This window comes from Alligator sinensis, unplaced genomic scaffold (genome assembly GCF_000455745.1).
Source record: "Alligator sinensis unplaced genomic scaffold, ASM45574v1 scaffold980_1, whole genome shotgun sequence".
Taxonomy (NCBI): domain Eukaryota; kingdom Metazoa; phylum Chordata; order Crocodylia; family Alligatoridae; genus Alligator; species Alligator sinensis.
Window position 1 is genome coordinate 4548 of NW_005842722.1, and position 16317 is coordinate 20864.

The 16317-nt window shown below is 42.8% G+C and overlaps 1 protein-coding gene across 1 annotated transcript in view; it reads left to right on the forward strand.

The window, feature by feature from the left end:
• The first annotated feature begins 2583 nt into the window (after positions 1-2583).
• Positions 2584-16317, forward strand: part of XYLT1 (xylosyltransferase 1) — a 172294-nt gene continuing 158560 nt past the window's right edge. Inside the window, exons 1-3 of the mRNA XM_025216283.1 lie at positions 2584-2653; positions 4506-4651; positions 12475-13000. Coding sequence (XP_025072068.1) covers positions 2584-2653; positions 4506-4651; positions 12475-13000 — 742 coding nt within the window. The remainder of the gene's footprint in view (positions 2654-4505; positions 4652-12474; positions 13001-16317) is intronic.

Here is a 16317-nt window from a genome sequence, read left to right on the forward strand (position 1 = left end):
GCATTCTGAGTGTAAAATGAGCGCAAACTGGTGCGTGCTGCATGGAAAATCAGTTCTGTCACATAAACAGAAACAAGCCATGAATGTTTGCCATTCGGAGCTTGATTGCATATGTGCGTGCTTTCAGGACTTAAAGCACTCTCTGGATATGGGCAGCAGCAGCAAATAGATATTTCTTCTCTGATATGGTGACACTGTCTTATTGTTTGAATGAAAAATCACTGCATGAGGAAATGTGCCTATTAACAGGATAAAGCAGCTTTGATTTGTACTTTTGTGAAGTAATTACGGTGTTCTTTACCCTACCTCCCAAAGCCTATAGAAGGAGCCATCTAGTGGTCCTGGGTTTTGGCAAAATTGTTACAGATAATCCTGGAACATTTTTAACAGTATAATGTATGTACATCTTCAGTTTTGAAAAAGGTTGAACTAGAAGGTCAGTTTCTCAGCTAGATTTTAATTTGCATAACTCCATTGGCATAACTCCAGGGCTGATTTATACTAGCTAAAGTTGTGACATATGGAATTCATCTCTCTTTCGGTATAAAACCAGGTTAGAGTACCTCTCCCATGGCAGATTGCTTTGCAGTATTTTATAACATCACATTATGGTAAAGCACTGGTTTTTGTGCACCAGAAGAATTAATATTTTCCCTACCTGATTCTCACAGTTGGTTATTTCAACATGGAGCTTTCTTCATAATGTGCTATAACCCTGCTGCTAAAAAAAACAAACAAAACAAACCTTGGCTAATTCTTAAGAACTGTGAATTATGGTTTTTATAACAGCTGGGCATGTTGTCAGAACACAACTGCTTTTTTTGAAGCTTTAATTAGGAATTGTTGCCTTTCATCGTCTCCCTTATTCTGTCTATTGTCAGGACGCAGGAGCATCATTGAAAGAAGAGATCTTGATTTTTATGAGCTGGATTTTGAACTGAACATGTCCACTTGAGCATATTCAAATTGGCCATGAGGAAACAACAGATTCAAACAAGAACATGAGAACGTATGCATGATCAGTTAGCCACCAAGTTGGTCATGCGCATGAACATGCGATTTAAATGCATGAGTATTGTATTCACAAAAGCCTTGTGTTTCAGGGTCCCAGCTCAGGGGTGGCTGTGATGCCCCTGGAGCCCCCCCTCAGCCTTTGCCACCTCTTCTTTCTTCAGGCAGTCTCTCCATCAGCTTACCTACCATGCCGTGATGCAGTTATGCTTTCAGAAAAAGGGAGGCTGCCCCAGGGCTCCCCAAGTAAGATCTCATACTCATGGACACAGGTGTCACTGCTCATCTACTTAAGGGCTAATTATGTGGCCTCCTCTCCCTTTTTAGTCCCATCCAAGCCTTGCAGATGTTACCTATCACTCGCTTGTCATTGGATGAGCCCCATTGTCCAATCCAATCAGTTTCTCCTCCATGGGCCTTTGCTCCAGTGTCAACTCCAATCCATGCAGGTCGCTAAACCTGAAACAGTCTCTGCCACTGTTGAGGCCACCAGCCCTGGTGTCTTTAACCATCCCGGCCCCTCCTGGGATTGGGTCTCTGTACTTCAAACAGTCTCAACTCCTCCTGGACTTAGGCCTGCATTCTCTGCCCCTCCTGGGCTCAAGCCTCTGTCTCCTTAAGTATACCTCTACGTCCTTCCCAGCCCCTCCAGGGCCCAGGTCTCTGTCCTGTGCCTCTCTTGGGCCCAGGCTTATTACCTCCAATGGACTTTGCCCCTTCTGGGCTACAGGCCCCCTTACCCTGCTTATTCTTGCCCCTCCTGGGCTACCAGGTCCCTGACCCTGGTTCTTGCCCCTCCTGGGCTGCAGGTCCCTGACTCTGCTTGTTTCCATCACTCTGCAGCTATAGGCCTTGCTTCTTGGTCTTGGCCCCTATCCCTTGGGCCCTAGCCCCACTCTTGGGCCAGCTGAGACTTCCACAGCCACTACAGTTTCAATCCCTAAATTACCGGTCTTGCCTACCCCAGCTCAGGTGTTAGGAAGGAGCCTTGGTGCAGCTCTTCTGCTCAGAGGCTCTTCTCTCCATGGTTTCCAGGTCAGACTGCCTGCCCAGCTTTGGCCCTGGGCTTATATCTTGCAAGCCCAGCCCCATTTGAATCATGTGGCTCCCTTGATTGCCCTCTGCCTCACCTGCAGCCTGCTTCTTCTGCAGCCTCCCTTCCCTTAAAGTAGCAGAAACACCAAGGTCCCTGGTACACCTACAATATCAAGAGGTTGCCATTTAAAAAGTTAGTGCTTGACATTAAAGACTAAAGTTATTGCCTATTCTAGGCAAAAGGAAAGACTTGTTTCTTAGTTGCTGTTGTGTGTTGCGGTTAGCAGCAGCTGACTCTTTATGCTATTTAGTTTCATCATGGAGTATGAAAAAAAATTCTTCAGCAATCTCTTTATAGATTATGAAAGTTTTACATTGCTACTAATAGTCTCATGAATAAACCCAGGAATTTAAGTAATCTTACTGTATGTTTCTATATACTCAAAATCTATATCACCAAACGTGTAGAGAATAATATAGATATCTAGTAAGAGTTTACATTTTATTAAGTAGACATTTTAACAAGGCACATTGACGATGATGGAAGATTTTAGAGTTGTAGGCCATGTATATTCTCACACTTACCATAGTATGCTAAAATGTACAGGTAAGAATGAATGTGTATTTGCAGCAGAATTCACGCTGTCTATTTGTACAATGTGCGTCTAGGCCCAAAATGTTAATTTTGTTTTAATTTTACATTAATGTTAGCAGTAATGCAAATCTATATTCTAATCAGCAGTAATCTCATGCACACTCCTGTGAACAGAACATTCCTTCCCGCAGCAGAAATAATTTGCATGAAAGGGTAAAGCACAGTGCACACCCAAAATAGTGAGACATCCCTGGCTGTTAACCCCTATGCCGCCTTCCACTGGGATTTATAAAAAAAAAAACAATCTCTAAAAGATTCTTTATAAAAGCACACTGTTGACAGTTTGCTCCCAATGCCTTTAAAATACAAAGGGAGACTTGACCTGATCTTGCTTTTTTTTGGAAATTAGTAGCAGATGTCTTGTAGACTTCAGTGAGAGAAGGAACCGGCCTTTTATCTGCACAGCTAAAGTAGTTATCACTTGCTTTGGCTCTGCAAATTTGTGGGTGTTATTGATTTCAACAACATTGTATGATCGCATTAGAGTTATACTGAGGATCACAAAGAAATGAATGTTTTTCAAAGACTGTAATGGAACTATGTTTAAATCTGTTGGTTTCTATTTGGATGCAAAGTTTAATTTTCTATGAGTAAGTGAGTGGGTATGGTCTCTTCAACCAGCAGTAGTCAGAACTCAGCAGGTGACTGCATGGGGTGAAAGAGCAGCAGTCTGTATACAGTAACCCCATAAAATAACTGGATTTGGGTACAGCTTCCCAAAAATATTGCTACAACACAAAATTCTTGTATTGCCAAAGCCAGAAATGGAGCCTATATTATAACACAGTTTTATATGTTGTGCAATTGAGATTAGATCTGTGCAGTAAGAAAGTTCAGTTCCTTTTGGTGATGGTAGGAGAATATTCCACTTCCTCTGTCAAGTCTTGTACAGTTAGCACGAGTTGCATTTGCTCTGTGTATGATTTTGGCTTCAAGCCCCTGGTATGACCTGACATCTAGTCTGTGTTTCACGTGGTTTGAAAGTGCAAAGGGAGACACAAAGGTGCTGTCAACAAACTGATAGACACACAAGCAGGAGATGAGAAAGATTTAATTTGAAAAATCTACCCATTGAAACATGCACCTTGGTTTCAAGATAATAGGAGTTGTCAGTGATGCCTTTATTTTGTTGACTTAAAAAAATTCATCACAGGCCCTTGGCAAGAAAAAAGAAGTCTTCAGTTAGTCCAGCTTTATAGGCCAAGTAAAACTATTTTTCCTTCAGCCAGTTTAAGGACAGGCTGTGCTGCTTTCACTTGTACTTCAGCATATTACTAATGAATAGAGTTAATTGTCAGCAGCTGTTGAAGTGCTAGTCTACTGGTACTGGGTGTGATTTTTTTTTCCATGTCTGCCAAATTGTGTAAAGGGCAGACATCATGCGTGGGCCTGATCTTCCAGTTCTTAGCAGCAGAAATTGCTCTTGGCTTTATCGGGAGTTGTGCCTGAGTAGGAACTGAAGGACTGAACTTGGTGACATGGAGAATCCAAATTTGGTAGCAATATAGAAGTATGAGGTGACCATCCAGTTTTGAGATTAGAGACCTAGTCTGGAATTTGTTAAACCTTTCATTTTCCAACATATCAAGCTTTCAGTTAGTTTTACTTGCTTCTTTCATTTACAGAATTCTTGGGTTGTTCAGTTTTTGGATCTCAAGAATTTGAATCTCTGCAGTTGCTCAAGGTTCTGTGTTTTAATGAGCTCCCGCTAGAGCACTCTTTTCCTCCATTTGGGAAAGTTAATGCAAACCCTAGTTTTATATAGTATTTGCACATGAAGCAAATCTGTCTTTTCCCGTTCCAGAATGTAAGTTCAGAGCCCCACTTCCTGGGGAAGAAAACACTTTGGATGAAGCGATGAGGGAAATGGTACAAGAGTGCATCATCTGTTTGCTTTCCTTTTTCTTGCGAGATTTCAGCACAGCTTCCTATCAGGATCTGTGTGCAAATGTATGCCAGCCATGAAAGAACATAACACTTCTACTCTCTGGGCTGGAATCTCAGCTCATGTCAATCAGCTTAGCACCACCAATCTCGGTGGAGTTGTGGTGATGTACAACCAGGTGAATCCATGGTTCTCACATTCCTGCATGCTGACAACATATGGAGCATGCATGCTGGTCAGATAGTTTGAAACAGAGATGGGCACAAGTTGCGGTGTTCAGATGTCAATTGAAATATTATCCAAGCTGAGAGGCATCCAGGTCTTATGCTTTGGCCTGACATAAATCCAGGAACTTGCAAATTTCCAGAAATGTGTTTCCTGAAGTGTTGAGATGGGTAGGATGTTGTCATGCAGGAGTTTTATTTTGCCCTGTATCTATGCACAAGAACAGGAATCCCCACAGAAAAATCCCCAAATATACATGCCTTTGGAGATCCCCTCACTTCCTTCCTCTCTTCTTTCTTCCTTGTCAACTTGCTACTTGCTGTATGGATTAGAGTTTATAAAGTAGAGTGTTTTTAAAAACTTGGAGACAAAATCATTTAACCACACTCAAACTGTGAGATGGGATATTGCCAAGATATACAGAAATATCCTATCATGCACTTGCCTTTGGAGACCTTAGGAAGACTTTAATGAAAAAGACAGATCTTTTCCCATCGCTTCAGCTAGGTATTTTGGCCCTAAGTGTTGAATGATGGAATGTTCCAATTACAGGCAAAGAGTGCTTTAAAGTGTATTTAAAATGAAAACTAACCTTGGGGATACTTCTGATTGCTGTAAAGTGGCTTCCCTGTAGGTTTCCCTTCTGCACACTGGTATTGTTGAAACTCAGCAAATAAAGTTCTTGTTTGCTCTTTCATGTCTTCCCGCTATATTTCACATTTCGAACTTCTTAAAGTGCAATAGGTCCAAATAGAGAATAAATTTGGGTATGTGGGGGAAGGGCCTGTGAGGTTTCATTTAGCTAATTAGTGTCTCGGATACACTGCCTTGCATTTAATGCTGTCATATAATCAAGAAATGAAACTGGCAGAATCAAGTGATGAAGATCCCACTGTTTGCTTTTGCAATTTGTGCAGCCTGTCTTGTGAGCTGAGTTATGCTGCAGGACCAGCTTATAAATAAGGGGATTTTTCAAAGAGTTTGAACTAGCAGTTTAAGTAGCCAGTCTTGTATAACATGAATAGGAATAGGGGTCAGGAGGTCTGCAACAGATTTGCTCTGCAGTCATGGAAAAGTTACTTAACTTGCTTTACCCAAAAGGGATTGTCCATTTGTAAAATCAGACTAAGAGCCTTAAATCCTCAGCTCTACCAGGGCTGTGGGATTTGAGGCGCTCTGGCATATTTAGAGCCAAAGAGTTTCACCACGGTGGCTTTGACGTACCTTTTGCACTTTTTTATTCCTTCATCCTTCTTGGGGCTGTGCTGGCTTTCAGCGTAATTTTGAAGACTGCTCTAAAGGAAACCTGGATGCAGCCAGGGGGTTGATACCCATCCTGGAATTATAGGTGTTTGATACACTGTGGCTGTATTTCTTTCTTTCCATGGCTAGGGACAGAAGTTACACATAAACCAGTTTAAATGATCAGAAACTGGTTGAAACCTGTAACAGAGTAGAAGTTCAGTGAACATAAATCAGTTTCAAAATGGCTAAAACTGGTTTAAGATAAACCTGGTTGAATGTAGCATCAGACTTAACTGATTTGGATCAAGCCTGTTTATGAAACTTTTGTTCCAAGCCCCTTCCAGGTTCAAGTTAAATTACAGTCCCCCCAGTATCCGAACATGCTTTCCAGCCCTGGTCTGGGCTGTGCCGTCTGCTCCAGCAGAGAAGAGTTGGGGGTGGGGGAGGAGAAGGGGACTGGCCACCCCCAGGCAAACCCCGACTGGTGTCTGGAATCAGGGAAGGAGGTTAAACTTCCGTTCCCCCGAGTACAGAATGACCCTGTCCTGCTAAAACTTTACTGCTGGCTGTGACTGGACTACAAATCCCAGAGGCACTTGGAAGCAGGAAGAGGAAATGATGAGCAACCCTGGGGAGTCCTGCTGTTGTGATTCTGGACTGCAAATCCCAGAGACCTTGGGGGAAGCAGGAAGAAAAAGCAAACACACAGCCCATGCTGGCTATGTGCCAGAGACCCATGCTCTAGCATCTTTTGGCTCATGGCCTGAGCCACTGCAGGCATGTGGCTGCATTTCCTGAGTCAAAGGTGAATGTCCAGTTGTTTCTCAGCTTAATCTTTGCAGTTTAGGCTAACTTACAAAGACTATCGATTCAGCCTTGGGCTTTTTGACTATCTGTACTTAGCCCATATGTCCTTCTGCTAAGGTTGGGAAGAATGAGTGATTGAGATGCTCTGGCTAGCAGTGGAGAAAATGATTAGATACCTACCTAGGCCATCTCTAAGACTGCTGTGCTGAAGAAGGGACCTTTAAGATTACAGGCCTTGCCTACGCTGAAGGCTAGTACTGGCTTTCTCTTTGTCACGTCTAGTTTATTAAAATGTTTACATATGTTACAATCACAAGTGTGTGTCTGTTCTTGTATGCATTAGAACATACCAGTAGGCAATATTTGCCTTAATCGAGGCATGCAACAAGTACACAGGATTTGGAATATATAAGCTTTAAAATGCACCCATTGGAAATTCCTTCTCCAGATCTTTATAACCTGGATAATTTAAACTGAGTTTGAGGGGGTGTAAAAATCATCTACCAATTAAAATGAGCTTTAAAATTTATATGTAACCATCCTTCTGCCATGGCTTGGTAACAGTCTGCCCTTGTTGTCTGCGTGGCAAAGTAGGCTAGACATTCCTGGCTCTGCATCTGCAGTCTGAATCCCAGACTGTAATCAGTGGAAAATCCTCTGATGGTCTGGAAATAGTGAATGACATTTCCTGAAATGGATTTGGGGGTTCTTAATTCACCTTTCACTGCAGCACAATCCATGTCACTGAGCCATTATGGTAGTTAGCATATTTTGGCATTTTGACTAACCATGACTAAGATTGGAAAAAAATGGAAGACTTTTTGTATTTAAATATTTCATGAGAATAAAAATGGATTCCAGCAACAGCTTAGAGGAACATAGCAGCAGAACAATTAGAATTTCTGAACTATTGCACAAACATACAAATGCAAAGTCATTACAATAAGTACATTAAAATAAAATAGATCAAAATGTACAATTAGCATAAGTAACCTAAGGTTATAGAGATTGGTTAAGAATAAAGGAAACATGACAACTATCAAATATATGAAATAATAGCCAATTAGTCACAGCAGCAGCTGTTCAATAGAGATGTTTTGGGTATAATGTTAATAAGCTTTACATTTTTTACATTTGTCTTGGTCTGTTAGCAGCTTGCCTCTTTTGTTTTGAATAATATATTCACAATGTGGGCTGAGTACAGGGCAGAACTAGGAACTGCTGAGTTGGACTGTGAAAATAAGTGATTTTTTTTTTGCTTTATGGGTGGAATGAAAAATTGGAGGGAAAAGTTGTTTCTGGTTGATAAGCCTTTTCCCCCCCTCTCATTTACATGGAACAAACCCCTTAAAAAACAAAAGATTGAATCATGAAATATGGATAGACCCATAGTTAAAACATTGTGGTTTGCACTCAGATGTTCTTTTTCTAAAAAAAAAGAATATATATATATATATAAAAAAAAATTTTAAACAAGTCAAAATATTTAGTTTTAGAATATCAAAATGAATTTTGGCTTTTCAAAAACTTTTTCTTCAATTTGTTTTTCAGCCAAACACTCAGCTCATGTTCAGTGAATAGCTTCTATTGCATCAACTCTGCATTGTCAAAATAATAATAATAATAGTTTTGCTGGTAATAATAAATTCACCCATGTAAACTGCTCAGGTGAAATCTGGCTGTGGTTTTGACTCTGTCTCTGACCTTGGGCATATCATTTTCTCACTTCCATCAGTCTATAAAATATGAATAATAAATAGATCCTCGCAGCAGAGGTATGAAAAACAATTAGCTAATATTTACAAAGTGCTTTGAATATGAAATGTGATTCTCGGGTACTAAGAATTGTTACTGTCACTCTTTATAGTGGATGCTGTCATTTGACAAGCCCTGGCTTTGTTTTATTAGACCTGCCGTGAGTAGAAAGAAAACAAGAAAAGCCTAGAGAAAAGTTCATAAATATTTACAGCCCCCCTTGAAAGAAGTTTTATACCAAATTTCCCATAGCTACTCCCTGTTGTTGGTGCTATTTGAAAAAATGGAGATGTCCATTTCTTGGACCTAAAATTTTAAGTCCTTCTAGTCTAAGTCCATCTAATTAGAGTGCAAAAGACAAGCTCCATCACACCCACTGCGCTCTGATGGAATACAGCACTCATGCTTCCTGTGTAATTATACAGTATTGTCAATCAATTTCCCACCAAATAGTGTATTAAGCAAGTAACTACTGTGTTTGCTTTTGTTCAGGCTTTTCTCCATCGTATTTGTCTTCTAAAAATAGATCTCTTTCTCCGGTTTTTCCAGAGTCTGTTTTCTCTCATCCGTTTCTCTTTCGTTCCTATAACCTTGCTCTTGCATGCACACTCTTCTTCCCCTTTTCATGAATATCTTCCCTACTTCTTAACTGATGTATCCTGCTTCCTGGGGGACATGTCCCAAGATACAGTGTGGAGTTAGGTGTGCAACTGCCATTGACTTTTGGTGGGAGCATGGTGCCTGTCTCTCCTTTGTTCTTTTGAACATCGGCCCCTGCACCTTCATTACAGAATTTCTCTGTGCAGCTGCTCGCCAACTCGCGCACCCTTGCCCTCATCCTGCGGAGGTTCAAGCCCGAAACAAGGCTTGAAAAGACTCCTAGTAGGCCAAGAAATAAACTGAAACAAGGCTCCAGGGAAGCAGGCAACCTACTGCATTCCCTTTCACCACTCCCTGTTGCAGATAGTAGCCAGAAGGGAGCAGCGTGGAGGAGGCCACAAGTAGCTGCCGTGGCAAATGTGGCAGCACAAGGAAAAATGAGGATAGTTACTGTGTCCAGGCTCTGTCACTTCTTCCTCTCTTCCCCGCTTCTCCTGCTAACTCCTCTCATATATCCCACCAGCATCTGGCACCCATCTACCTGTCTACTCCTCAAATTCTCTTACAAGTGTCCCACTTCCCCCTCCACCTCTTCTTTCATCCTTGAAGGCTGTTACCCTCCAGACTGTTTCCTACACATACCTCCAAGAAGCAGCAGTCTGACAACCATCTGCATGGTTGAATTCTCAAATCCCTTCCAGCACCCTTGCTTCCTCCTGCCTATATCAGTCAACTCAACTCTTGGTCACAGCTCCCAAGTTGTGTGCAGCTACCTAACCTCCCTTTGCAGCTGATTGTAGCCTGGTATGCTTGGCCATAAGCCGAAGGTTCTTGTTATATGCATATCATTTATAGATATGCACATAGGCCGTTTAATTAATTTGCATCAGTGTCACACATGAGGCGGCGCAGAACTTGGCAGTTCTGTTCTACCAAGGAATCTTATGAGAAGGGACAGAGATGCATAAAAATGCAAATTACTTTGTGCCTGCCTGATTATACCCCTTAACTGTTTAGAGAAAATTTGAATGACTGCAGCAGTAGATCATTAGGAAGCAAAGAGAAGCTGGCTTTGTCCTGACAGGTGTGAAAGGGAAGCATCATCTGTTATGTAATTGTACTGAATTTCTGTAATGTACAAGTTGACTCTGAGGGACTGATAATTTTATCAATAACAATTGAAGTCAGTAGAGATTGATGTGCATGCGAACTGCAGGATGTGGCTGTGGGCAGGTAAGCATTTGAATGTGGAGCCCAATACTTGGGTTGTAAGCTGATTTCTGAAAGGCTCATGATAGATGTGGTATTGCATTGCACAGTCTTCCAAATGAATGGGATTCTCTTATCTCCCCTTCTTTGAATCGCATGGTATTCGCCAGAACTGGAAGCAAAAGGCTGGACAGACTTGCCCAACAGTCATGTTTATCAGGTGTGACGCATCTCTTGTTCCTCTGTCTAGAGAAATTTCCCATACAGAAAAGCAGAACGTGACAGTCCTGGGGTGAAGTACATCACCACAGCTTTTGCAGGCACACCAGTTATTGAGTTCATTTGTGGTTTGGGAAATGATTTCGACCTCAGAGGAAGGCAGTGGAACAGCACCATGCCGGAGCCATTGTTCAGTAACATGCTTTTCATTTTGTTTTTTCTGTATTTTTGGTGGTCCTGATGCATGTCCAGTGCTGACGTGAGACCGGCTCCTGCACTTGTAGTGTCAGCACTAGCCGCAAGTGACTTGACTTTGTCCTGGGAACCAGGCATTAGAGTTCATAAAAATAAAAGTTGACAAGAAGGGTGTACTGTACTGTCCAATGCCTCCTGCTGACCTATGTTGTCTTCACAGAGAACTGCCATGAACATGGCATGGCCTCTGATGACAAAAGAAAGTCTAACTTAGAAATCTTCATTGGCAATCACTGCTACACTAGAATAAGTTTCTATAGCAACAGGGTAAAATTGTGAAGCAAGTAGTTATTCTGTGTCAGATAAATGTTTTCCTGGCTGTATTGCCTTTCCTGGATAATTTTTTTTAAAGTTATATCTGTGATCATATTCCCTATTTGGGGTGGAGGACAATGCTGCAGGACAGTTACTACTTAACTGAGTTTGTTTTTGAGCTGTGTAGTTCTCCAGGCTGTAGTGGAGACTTGCTGGATTCCTCTTTAGGGAATTTCAGAATCTGTGACTGCCATTTACCCTCGGCCAGTTGTTCTCAGCTGGGGTGATTTGCCGTTGTCTCCTTTTGCGGGTGCTGTGGGGTGCATTGAGATAAGTATTCGCTCTTCCCTGCCAGGCCCTGTGAAGAGAGTAAGTGTAGGCTCCTCTCTGCCTGGCAAGGAAATAAGCTCATGGAGTTAAATGTTCTTCCTTTCTCACTCCCCCTGCGTGAGGAGATAAGCACCGCCAGTGCAAGGAGATGAGCTCGTGATTATCCCCAACCACTGGCCAGGAGTTAAATGCGGCAATAAGTCAATGAGTTAGTGAATTGGGGTGCTGCTCAGTTCACAGGCATTATGAAGCCTAAGAAGGTTGAGAACAACCGCCCTAGGCCTACAAACTATTTAGCATTTGCAAATTGTCTTTTCTCATTGGCTGCATTACCGTGATGCTGTTGTGTGTCAGTCAGTAACAATGTTGCAAGCATTCATGATTTTAAAAACAAACCATTTTCTAATAGCCAAGTGGCATCAGGAAAAGGGTAAAGAGCAGCCTTGTTCACACTGAGTAAAACAATAGTTCACAATCGGCAGTCTAATCGGTGGACTTTTCCTGGAGGAAAGCACTGCTCCACAGGGCAGATTCTGGAGCTCTTGCTCCTGAGCGTCAAACATTTATTCATACAGAAAATCCCTTTAAAGTGGCCACAGGTATAGGAGGATTTGACCCTGCTCCATTGACATCAATGAGTGTTTAGCAGGTGATTTGAATGGGAGCAGGATCAAACCCCAAATGAGTAACTGCTCATGAACATAACTAAAGCCTCCCCTTTCCAGCCCGTTACAAACACAGGATGTGAATCTGGGTATCACAGCCTGGTATTAATTAATTAAAGGGATTATATGACTTTGTGCTTCAAATAGCAAGGGACTGGATTTGATGACCCAAGAGGTCTCTTTCTGTCCTGTATTTCTAATGTTTATTTCTTTTTTTCCTTATCTTTTAATTGACTTTCCTTTTCGATGTAAAAGTTGCACATAATACAATTAGACGAGTGTAGTATAATGTGTGTAATGGTTTTTCTCTTTGACTCTTGCAGGATGGCTATTTTTCCCACCGTCCAAAAGAGAAAACGCGAACAGACAGCAATAATGAAAACTCTGTACCCAAGGACTTTGAAAATATTGATAACAGTAACTTTGCTCCCAGGACTCAGAGGCAAAAACACCAGCCTGAGCTGGTGAAGAAGCCCCTTAGCAAGCAGAAGGAGCACTTGAAAAGGAAACTAGAGCAAGAAGAAAAGGTAAAGGAGAATTCATTGCTGGGAAAGACCTCCAATGAAGTAGTGCACTTCGGTGACCATGCTGTAAAGAACAGTAGTAGCAGCAACTTGAAGGAAATTCACAGGTCTCCCAGACAGCACCATATAAAAAAGAATGGGAACAGCTCACCTGAAATAAAGTATGACCAACTGCCAAGATGTGAGATCTCGGGCAAGGAGGCAATCTCAGCTCTGTCCCGATCCAAGTCTAAGCAGTGTCGGCAGGAGATTGCAGAGATATACTGTCAACACAAGCAAGGGAAGCTGATGCCAGAGATGGTTACACGGTTCTGTCCCCTGGAGGGTAAGTTGGTGGATGCTGAAGTGGGGTGAACTACACTACATTAGGAGAGGAATTGTACACAGGAGTAGAGTCTTGACTCTGATCCAGTACAATAAAAAACAACACTGCAGTAAGGTAAAGTGCTATTTTTCTCGTTTGTGTTAAAACAGCGAGTACCTCAGGATGACTTATGCAGAGAATTATGCAGAGAACGCAGGATTCTTGTTAAACATAAATTGAATGTTCTGGTTCAGTTTCCTTCCAATAGATTTTTTACATGTTATTTTAACCAGTTTTTGAACGAGTTCTATCAGACATTAGCAGTAACTTTTCCTTCATTCTCACATACAGAGAAGCCTAGACAAGGGTGGGAATTCATTCATGCATTGTTCTACAAAGGAAATAAGCAATATGAAGAAACAGGGAAACCACCACTCCAGACGCTCACTTTCTACCAGCCAGCCCAGGGTCTGTGGTGCAGATCACTGGCAGTTAAAAGAGAGCTACTTGGATGAAAGCTGCTAATTCAGAAGCAGACACCATCTTTTTTCTTCATTTCTTTGTACAGCATGTAGCACAGTGACTAGGCATGATAGTACTAGGGGTGCACCGATAGAGATTTTTGGGGCCGATACCAATAGTCAATTTTTAAGGAGGTATATCAGCCAATACCAATCTGATTTCTGATACACAGCTCTTCAGCTTGAAGAGGGTCATCCAGCTGGTAAGCTTGGTGTAGTGGAAGGGGAGGGAGGGGGTATTTGGGAGGGCAGATATAGGCTCGTGCGGTGAGGGAGGGAATGGGGCTGGGGCTGGGGCTGGGGCAGGTGCTGACCAGCCAGAATGGGGAGAGGCCCGGGACAGAGCTGCAAGTGGCTCATCTGTGGGCTGGGGGAGGTGTGCCCCCCGGATCTGCCAGGCCGGGAAGAGCCAGGCCCCCGCCTGCCCTGGCCCACCCAGATCTGAGGGCACCCTCCTCCCCACCGTGCCTGGATGAGCAGTGGGAGCCACCAGACGAGCACCAGATGAATTGTGCCCCCTCCCATGTCCCGCACCTGCCTGGCCTCGGGTGCGCAGCCACTGCCCTAGCCCCAACCCCAACCCCACACCCTCCCTCACCGCGTGGGCCTTGATCTGCGCCCCCATGCCCCTTCTCCCTCCCCTTCCCCTTCTCCCTCCCCTTCCCCTTTCACCACACCAGATTTACCAGCTGCACACACCTCCCCATACTGCCAGCTCTGCTCCTCACTGCTTACGCACTGCGCTGTTGCTGCACACACTCCTGGGCATTTATCAGAAATTATCTGCCGCATCAGGGTGATTTCCAATACAGAACATTTTATTTATATCGGTGCACCTCTAGATAGTACCATAAATGATACTAGCAGAACTGCATCAGCCCTGCATAGACTTTCATGAGCAAGAGCTCAATAAGACTACAGGCAAAACATTCTGTTTTTAATGAAGTCTTCAATCAGAAAGATGTTTTCAGACCTCATTAGCTTAGAGCTTCCAATCCGCACCATAGTATAAGACAGCTTTGGTGATTTTACTTTTTGTGTGTCACGTTTATGGCTTGTCTCGCAACTCGCATGCATGTGTGTGTGTGTGCATGTGCATGTGTGCTGACCTATTTTCACCTTTCAAAAAGTTTTTCGTTCTTCACCGTGTATTTAATTGTAAAATAGCCTCCCCTTTTAAAATGCTTTTTACCACTGACCATAGATAATGAGCCCCAAACTGTATTGTCAGCAACAGTAGTGGGTATACAGAAGGCTAAAACCCCAGTCCTACAATCGGTACTTCAGTACTCGCAGAGCACTGGGGGTTGAGAGAGGCTACTAAACCAGTGCTACAGAATGGGATCATTCCCTCATGAATATATGGCTCCCTTTTTTGTGAGTTTCTTTTGGCTTTTTTCACGCATGCTGCACTCACCATTGCTTCACTGAGTAGTAGAAAATAGGAAAGTGGGCAATGGCTTCAGGCTTTGTCAAAGATTCAGGGTCTGATGGGATATTCGGAGGATAAGTGGGTCGTGAGGCTTGACAGACCAGGACAGAAGAGACAAAAAAGCCGAAAGCTAAAGAGAACCTGACCTTGGGAAAAGGCTGAGCTCTACCATACACTCAGAGGAGTCCCAGCAAGGTTTGATATTGCAATTGTCTCTTGGTGTCATTTTCTTTTCTTTCCTAAAGATACAAAATGCAGATTTTGCCCGGTGAGAGAGTTGAGCAGACTCTGTGCCTTATGGGTCTGTTCTACACTTTCCAGGATCTGGACGTCTTAAATTGTGGGGGATGGGGGAGAGTTGGTGTATATACCACAAACACCCACCTACCCACATACCCATCCTTGTATCACGTGGCAGCAGTCCCTCAACACAAGGATGACAGTCTTCCAGTAGATAGAGAGGTTATCAGTGGGTCTAGAGATGATGTACACTCACACAGTATGAAAGTGCAGCAAGGGATGTATTGCACAGGCATGCATTAAAGGTGTGTACAATTTAATGCCTGCAGTCACATCACCTGGCTGCTAATCCATCTCCCTGGGACATATTGTAACATTCCAAGCCACTTAACCAGCTGCCAGCCTTAGCCCAAAATATTTCCTAGTTCTGTCATGTATACATGTGCCCAAGGGTCAAAAGAGGTATGTTCTGTCATGTATATGTATCCAAAGCCAGGAGAAGTATGTTGCAGTCCTGGCTTTGTGTAAGACATTTTCCAACAGGGACTCAGTTCAAATGTCTGAAATGTTCCAGTGCACAGCTATGCATTACATGGTGTGAAGTATTTTTGTTTGTTAGGCAGTAGAGTACATGGTCGAGAAAAGCTGACTGGAGAGCAGGGAAACTTGTAAAAAATTATTAACAATAAATTGATATTCCTTTGATCTGTTTGCAATTTAACAATGTGCATATAGGCAGTAACAGGTGATGAATTTTCCTGGCAGTCACCTGAACAAAAAATAGTTCCTTCAATAAGGTGTGCAGCACGTATAATAAAATAGAAGGTGTAGACAGGCCATTGCTAGGAGTTTTCAAACTAGCAGGGATATCCCTGGAGCTCCATTAGCTTTTTATTGTTCGCAGTGAGGCCTTTTTCTGAAAATGTCTTTACCCAGCCAGATGGATCCTTGTAGAAAGTGTTGACTTTTCTTTGCCTCAAGGTTATTCCCTCCTGCCACTAACAACTGAAGTTAAGCATTTTCACTGCCAAATTTTCTTCCATGTGGTGTTCTGTGTATCCTACAGTAGACACAGGGATGATAGGAGCAGGCTTGGCAGCTTTGCAACAGGGAAGTGATAGAGCGGCATCCTAATCCAGGGAAAG